General features: G+C 34.5%; 1 protein-coding gene across 1 annotated transcript in view; it reads left to right on the top strand.

The window, feature by feature from the left end:
- Positions 1–3,527: 3,527 nt before the first annotated feature.
- The window catches only part of LOC118737047 (aldo-keto reductase family 1 member A1), a 53,400-nt gene continuing 48,705 nt past the window's right edge, over positions 3,528–8,222 (top strand). The window contains exon 1 of the mRNA XM_036467291.1: positions 3,528–3,690. Coding sequence (XP_036323184.1) covers positions 3,619–3,690 — 72 coding nt within the window. The 5' untranslated portion in view covers positions 3,528–3,618. The remainder of the gene's footprint in view (positions 3,691–8,222) is intronic.

Consider the following 8,222-nt stretch of genomic DNA (forward strand, 5'->3'; position numbering starts at 1 on the left):
ATGGGCTAACAAACTGCATACTCAATGCTTTTAAGAAATCTAATTAAAAAGCACAAAATTTTGATAAAATATTGCCGACTTTTGCTAATTTTTGTACAAAGTTTGATTCATATGTTTCTTGTTATATAACGAGCTACATTTTCATTAAAAAAAAATAATAAACATTAAATAATAGAAAAAGGAATAGCCGAGGAATATTTAAATATTTCTTTCCTATTTATATTTTCGCCACTGTATCTACAGATAATTTTTTTCATATCCATGAATTTTTTAGGGAATTAGTATTATTTTTATACCCGAGCGCACTTGTGCACAAGGGTATATTAATTTTGTTCACATAACGGTTGTTTGTAACAGCCAAAACGAATCGAGATAGATATAGACAAATGTATACATAAATGCTCAGGATGAATAGAGAAGTCGATTAAGCCATGTCTGTCTGTCCGTCCGTCTGTCCGTCCGTCCGTGTACACGATAACTCCAGGAAAAATTGAGGTATTTCAACGAAATTTGGTATGTAGGTTTCCATTAATCCAAGGTAGGTTGGTATTGAAAATGGGCGAAATCGGACTGTAACCACGCCCACTTCCCATATAACGGTAATTTTCAAAAATACGAAAACTTCGATATTTTAGTAACTACTGGATATTATTCACTCAAAATTGATATTTACAATAAGTTTAAGACGAAAAATAAGAATATTTTAAATTTTCGGAAAATGGGCGTAGCCACGCCCACTTATGGTTACATGTGTATATCTTGGTAACCAATGTACCGATTTCTTCCAAACTCGGCACAGTTGTTGGTCTTCGCACAACATACCAAATGGCCGAAAAGTTTTAAAATCGGACAATAACCACGCCCACATCCCATATAACGGTAATTTGGAGAAATACAAAATCTTCGATAAATCAGTAAATATTAAAGATAATTTATTCAAAATTGATGCTTCAACAATTCTTATCCAGAAATACGTTTGTGATAAAATTTTGGAAAATGGGCGTGACACCGCCCACTTATGACCACATATATGTATCTCGGTAATCGTTCTACCAATTTGTACCAAACTCGGTATGGTTATTGTGCTTGCCACATAAAAGCAAAACGTTGAAAATTATTGAAAGCGGACTAAAATTGAGCGGACGGTAAATTGCAGAACTGCTTGAAACTTCAAAATTTCGAAATCTAAGGACTCTAATTTACTCAAAATTGATACACCCCGGCTAACCATGTAGCGGTAGCTTTCAGAAAGGTGAAAAACCTTATATTTAATACGTGCGCCGGGTATTTAATGTTCGGCTCCGCCCGAACTTAGACTTTCTTACTTGTTAATAATATATACGTCGGGACATTCAAAAAAATATTCAGCGGGACAATTTTCTCAAAATCGGTACTGTCCCGCCAAAATCGGTACGAATGGTCACCGTATACAAATATCACAAATCTAATAGAATGTATAGAGGAGGCCTCAATCTTTTAAAATGGACAGCAACTGTGAAATTGAATTAAGGTATTTAGGTACCTACAAACGTGCATGCTGTATTTATTTAAAAAGGTCCTTCTTATGCACATCTATGCGCATCGGACCAATGTTGTAGTTGCAAGATCATAGAAAAAAAATTACGCATGTTTGGCAGAGACCGCATAGGTGGAAATAAGACCCATCGGTAAAGCTCATCACATCGAAAGGGAATAGTATTCCATATGGTATCACAGCGTCACTATTCTTGGCCTATGTATGTGTGAGGAGGATACTGCGCTTTAGGAGTTTCGGAGAGGCGATTGCCAGTTTGGTTGTACCTTATTGAGTTCGTTCGTTTCGTCACTTGCTGACTGTTGGCGTATTGATGACGGTGCTAGTTATTTGTTCAAGCTAAACATTTGAAAGCATGCATGCGTGCTGCTATTTGTTAGCTTCCAGAAGTTGCCGGGTTCGAATCCCGTCAGCCGCATCCTTAAATTAATTAATTAATTTTTTTTTTTTGAACCATAAAAGTATCTGTCAAGTGCAGAAGGAATGCGTTTTGAACGAAAAATTCTATCAAACTAATTGCACAAAAAAAGCCAAACAAGTATCCGTTTCACAAGCTTAAATATTTTGAACAATGTCGTTAATAAACAATAGCTAACGATCTAGTTATTTCTTCCAAAATAAAAATGTACATAAATACCTCCTTGGGAACATATGTTATTATCTCAAGCCAATTGTCGAACTCATTAACTGTCTGGTCTTAAAAATGTATGTGGAAAATGCAATAAATTGATTTGTGCCCACGTCAGCGCAATGCCACTTGCCACGCGTCACTTCATATAAAATATTTAATTTTTGAAAATATGAAGGACAACATTCGGTGTGCCCGAACTTAAATAGGGTACGCTAATAACGTAATTGAGTCATTGTATTACAAACTTGCTGATACACATAAATATCTGCACATGTATGTACATGCATAAATACATACATATGTATGTGGGTATGCAAACAAATGCATTACGGTGAGACTTACCCTGGGATTCAGTAATTCAGTCTCATCTCAAGTCACTAAATTTGAGATTAGCAATTAGTGACTATTTTTGTGACTTGAGATGATTTGGCTATTCCGTAGGAGAGAGTCACAAAAAGTTCACAAAAATGTGTGGTGAAAACAAACACAGACAGTCAACTGATAGCGTTTATGTATGCCTTTTGCCGCGGCGGCCGAAGAGTCGCAATGACCGAGTGGTCAAAGCATTAGGCTGCCGGTCGAGATGGTCCGGGTTCGGGTACTCCTCGGACGTAGAGGATTTTTTTTAATTTTTTTTATTTAGTATTTTTATTTTTTTATTCATTAGTTTTATTTTTTTTAATAATCTTAAGATTTTAATGTTAAAAAAAAAATTATTATTTTTTCTCAATGGATTTGTATGATATTAAAGCATTTTGGTATATTTCCTAACGAAATTCTTATTGAACAAATTTCCTGGCTTCATATTCGCGTTTTTTTTTTAATAAAATGGAGAGCAATTAACTTTTTCTCCATATTTTTATTTTTGAGGTGAGACTAGAGGCGTGAGACAGCATACTGCATACCAAATAGTCTCAAAATCCAAGTTCACCACCAAAAGTCACTATTAGTGACTAGAGACCGCTTACTGAATGCCAGGGTTAATCAACTTTTCGACGAGGTACAGGCTTGAAACATCAAAACGTAGGGCAAAACCCGATGACAATGCAATACAGAAGATGAATTAATCCTCCAGGTGGCGCAGATGTTGAGATATTTGAAACCCCGTATTTATGGTCCGATATGGTTCATATTTGGAATTCCGACTTTACTTATTTCCGGACCACCCTAATGGACATTGTTGCTCCTACTTGCATACACACTAATGCCCCCATTTAGCTCTTTTGCTCCAGAATGCAATTAATAAAGGAAAACATGAAGCGCATTGAGAGCGTGAATGTACATACTTACATACATACATAAACCAGTATTTTTATGACAATACCAGCCGGCTAAAAGTGTATGACCGCAGTCAGCTTTCTTCAGAGTAAAATTAAACGCCGCGCGGTCAAGTTCGTGGTTTCTGATTGAGTGCATAAAAAGCTGAGAAGCAGTCAATTCACTGATAACAAAAATGAGCGAGCAAAAATATTTACATCTGAATAATGGCTTGAAGATGCCGATATTGGGATATGGCACTTGGATGGTAAAAAACAAAAACGCAATATTGAATAAGCAAGTGAATTACAATATATCTTCTTCTTTTTATTGAGGGTTTTAAGCGCCTAAAGTCTAGTTTTTCGGTGCACAACTGTGGTTTAAACTAAGATGACTAAAGGTCAACCTTTAGTTTCCGAGATATTGACTACAACTTTTTCGATAATTTAGTAAAAATTTAGTTGGTGATGCAGTCATATTAAGCTAATTAATATCTTACAAATGGCGTTCTCCATTTTTGGATATCTCTTTTAGTTTCCAAGATATTGAGTAAAAAGTGTCGTTAATGAGGTAGAAATTTTGATCACATTTTTTCGTATTTCATACAAAGTGGCTGCCAAATTGTGGACATATGACGCTTACGACAAAATTTGAGTAAAGAACCTCCTTCATAAACTTAAAACTAATTAACAATAAACATTAAATAATTTACGAATTTTGTGAACTAGTAACATTTTCAGAGACTTTGGAGAAAATCTACCTTCGCGTTTTTGAGAAATTGCATTCCAAACTTCAAACGCGATTTCCTACAACCTGACGAAATTAACATACGACAATCTTTTACCCAGGCGACGATATGTAGTAGTCAGTGATCGGACTTCTACCACATTGTGGTAGATCTGCCACTTTTTAGAGCATCTACCACATCTACCACATAAGGTCTGAGATCTACCACATATTCGCGTTATTGAGTACCTAGTTTTATTTTTCCTCGACATAATTTTCTTAATTTTAAGAGCAACAAGTAAGAAAGTCTAAGTTCGGGCGGAGCCGAACATTAAATACCCGGCGCAAGTATTAAATATATGTTTTCCACCTTTCCGAAAGCTGCCGCTACTGATAAGCCGGGGTGTATAAATTTTAAGTAAAATAGCGTCCTTAAATTTCGAAATATTGAAATTTCAAGCATTTCTGAAATTTACCGGTTATATGAAAAACGGCCGTATTTCGATTTCAACAATTTTCAACGGTTTGCTTTTGTGTGGCAAGCACAATAACCGTACCGAGTTTGGTACAAATTGGTAGAACGGTTACCGAGACACATATATGTGATCATAAGTGGGCGGTGCCACGCCCATTTTCCAAAATTTTATCACAAACATATTTCTTTGTTAAGAATTGTTGCACCCATCAATTTTGAAAAAATTAGCTTTAATATTTACTGATTTATCGAGGATTTCGTATTTTTCTAAATTACCGTTATATGGGATGTGGGCGTGGTTATTGTCCGATTTTAAAAATTTTCGGCCATTTGGTATTTTGTACCAGGACCAACAACTGTGCCAAGTTTGGAAGAAATTGGTGAAGCGGTTACCAAGATATACACATGTAACCATAAGTGGGCGTGGCTACGCCCATTTTCCAAAAATCTATAATATTCATGTTTTCCGTCTGAATCTCATTGTAAATATCAATTTTGAGTGAATTATCTTTAGTAGTTACTAAAATATCCCAGTTTTCGTATTTCTGAAAATTACCGTTATATGGGAGGTAGGTGTGGTTATTGTCCGATTTCGCCCATTTTCAATACCATCCGTCCTACGCCCAAAAGAAGTCTACGTACCAAGTTTCGTTAAGATATCTCAATTTTTACTCGAGTTATCGTGTGCACAGACGGACGGACGGACGGACGGACAGACAGTCACCGCTTAATCGATTTCTCTTTTAATTTTGGTATTCATTTGTCTATATCTATCTCGATTCGTTTTGCCTGTTACAAACAACCGTTATGTGAACAAAGTTATAATACCCTTGTGCACAAGTGCGCTCGGGTATAAAAATTGTCCAGCACTAAACACTATATGGTAACAAGAATGATATAGAGCGTGTGTGAATCGGTAACAAAGTTCGCGGCAAGTAAATTTTTGACAAGTTTGAGGTGAATAAAATTTCAGTAGCCCATAGGGCTAGTGAAATTTTTGACAAATGCATAGAAAATTTTGACAATTGCAAAGATTGTTGCTGTGTGTAATTTTTCGTAAAATAAAAGCTTAAGTTGATGAACTGCAATCAATGATGGTAGATGTTTTCTTAAAATATTAATTTCACTCAATTTGTAATAGTTTATTGCGCATAAATCTGCGGTTATGAAAAATTTACTGCTGTCAAAAAAGATTTCATTTCACACAGCAGATTGGCAAAACTGTCTCACCATAGTAAAAATATTATTCAACAGCTTTCCCCATAGAACTTTGCTACCGATTCACACACGCCCATAATACAAGATTCCGCATTTCCGGCGGCGATGAAATTTCTCAAGTAAAAGTAAACAAACCGCTAATGGGAAGATAGAATAAACTGTAAAATAGTAAATTTTCTCAATAATACATTTTTCGACAGGAAACGCGGTTCTATTTATTATGTTAAATTGCAAAATATATTATGATTTATAAAAAGAATTAATAGCGATAATGTTAAAAAACGGCGATTTTTGTGAAAGTATTAGCAAATTTCCGTGCATCTAAGGTTTCTGAGGCGTTGTTTACTTTTACTTGAGAATTGTCAAAATCGGCAAATCCCAAGTAGTGGTTTCTGTAACATGCCACCTTTGTTCGCTACATCGTGATGTGATAAAAAGAAAAACTGGCAGCACTCCGCAAGGTTGCAAAATATGTTCGAAAAATATCTTGATATGGAAGCTTTACGCTGTCAAGGAAAAAAAAATTGCCAAAATTCGACAAAATTTTTGGCAACTTCAATCTTGCACTTTAATATACTAAATTTAATTTTTTTAAAGTCTAATTAAAACTTTTGCAATTTAAGGGAAGCCTTGCAGAACTTTTTTGATTTTTGTACAAAGTTTGATCCAAAACCTGAGATCTACCACATTTTTTTGGAATCTACCACATTTTTTTCCAGATTCTACCACACAGGATTTTTTTTTAGTCCGATCACTGGTAGTAGTTAAAAGTTCTAAAGTTACACCTTCAGACAAGTTTAACCCATTATGAGTTACTATTCAAACCTGTTAGCGGTTTTGGTTACATACAAACATACTGCATACTACATTTTTATTTCTACAACGTTTGTTTAGCTTTGCAGTAGTATGTACATTGGTATGTATATTTGGATGCTGGTCAACTTTTTAAACATACACAGTCTCATTTAAGCCGCGCTCCGGCATTCTTTTGACTTTCAAAATGAAAAAGTGGACAAGCCACACTATCAATAAAAAACAAAAAAAAAACAAAAACACTTCAGGTTGACCTATATCCGCATATAGACAACAGTAATTGTATTGTATGTAGCGTAATATGAAAAGAAAATAAAAAAATGTTCAGGTTTTTAAACCTTTATTTTATTCAAAAGCTTATATCACTATCTAAAGTTGAAAAGGTGATAAGTCCATTTTTTTCAAAATTGGGTTTGTAATGCAGAATGACAGATAATGCAAAACTACATCGATTTTGAGAAGTCTCTCCTGAACAATTCCAAAAAATGGACTTGGCGCCTTTTCACCTTTAGGTAACGATATATATGTATGTACATATGTAATGAACTTGCAAAAGCAAATATGCACATGTAGGAAGTTTTCTACAAGATAAATATTTAAAGACATGAATGTATATACATAGTACCAGTGCATATCCTTACCTTAGTATAGAAAGGCGCTATCGCAAGTTGTCGCTGAAATATAAAAAGCCGTAACTAGCTAAAAATCCAAAATTAACTTTTGATTGATCATGAGGCATTTCATCAAATAAATTATAAATCCATACATCGTTTTATGCAATAAAAAAATTTTAATTTCACTAACAAAGGCAAGTCAGTACTTCTGAGGAATAATCGTTGAAAACAATCTGTTTGCTTCGATGTTTTTTCTCTTGAATATCTCTGGCATTTTGATAAAACAACTCATCTTGGGTTAGGCCATTTTCTCGTTTGGTTATATTTCATAAGGTTCGAAACCCACATTTTAACGATTAACTAACTACTAGCCAGGTGTAATTGAAGAGCCCCGCACACTGATGACTTTACTACTACTACTACTATTTAGTAGGGTTGGGCTGTACTGTCGTAATGATTCCTTTAGAAATTAAAGTACTCCCAATTACAAAATAACAAGGAATTGTAATTAAGAATCGATTCCTTCAGTCTACAGCATAGGAGCTTATTACTTTTTCAATTCCTTAGAAGTAATTTCAAATGTCGTTTTTTTTTTTAATTCGATTACAAGGAATTTCATATTGTAATTGAAATAAACTATGTACGTGCTAGTAATGTAACTCCCCCCCCCCCCCCCCAAATGTCTTTGAAAAGAATTGAAAATGTAATATATTTTCTTGCAATTCCATTACCTGGAATTGCAGGAGTACTTTAGTTTTTTCAATTACTCAAAGGAATTGTAAAAGTAGTTGAGAAATTGAAAGTTCATTCACGAATGTAAAATATGGAATTCTTTTTGTAATCAAAGATTAAAATCGAAACCACATATGGACATCTTCTATCTATCTATGAATATGTAGTATATGTATATAAAAATATTTTGTTCGTTTGTACGAGGTCACAAAACTCGAGAAC

Source organism: Rhagoletis pomonella, unplaced genomic scaffold, assembly GCF_013731165.1.
Source record: "Rhagoletis pomonella isolate Grant_MI unplaced genomic scaffold, Rhpom_1.0 Rhpom_scaffold_00004, whole genome shotgun sequence".
Classification (NCBI taxonomy): domain Eukaryota; kingdom Metazoa; phylum Arthropoda; class Insecta; order Diptera; family Tephritidae; genus Rhagoletis; species Rhagoletis pomonella.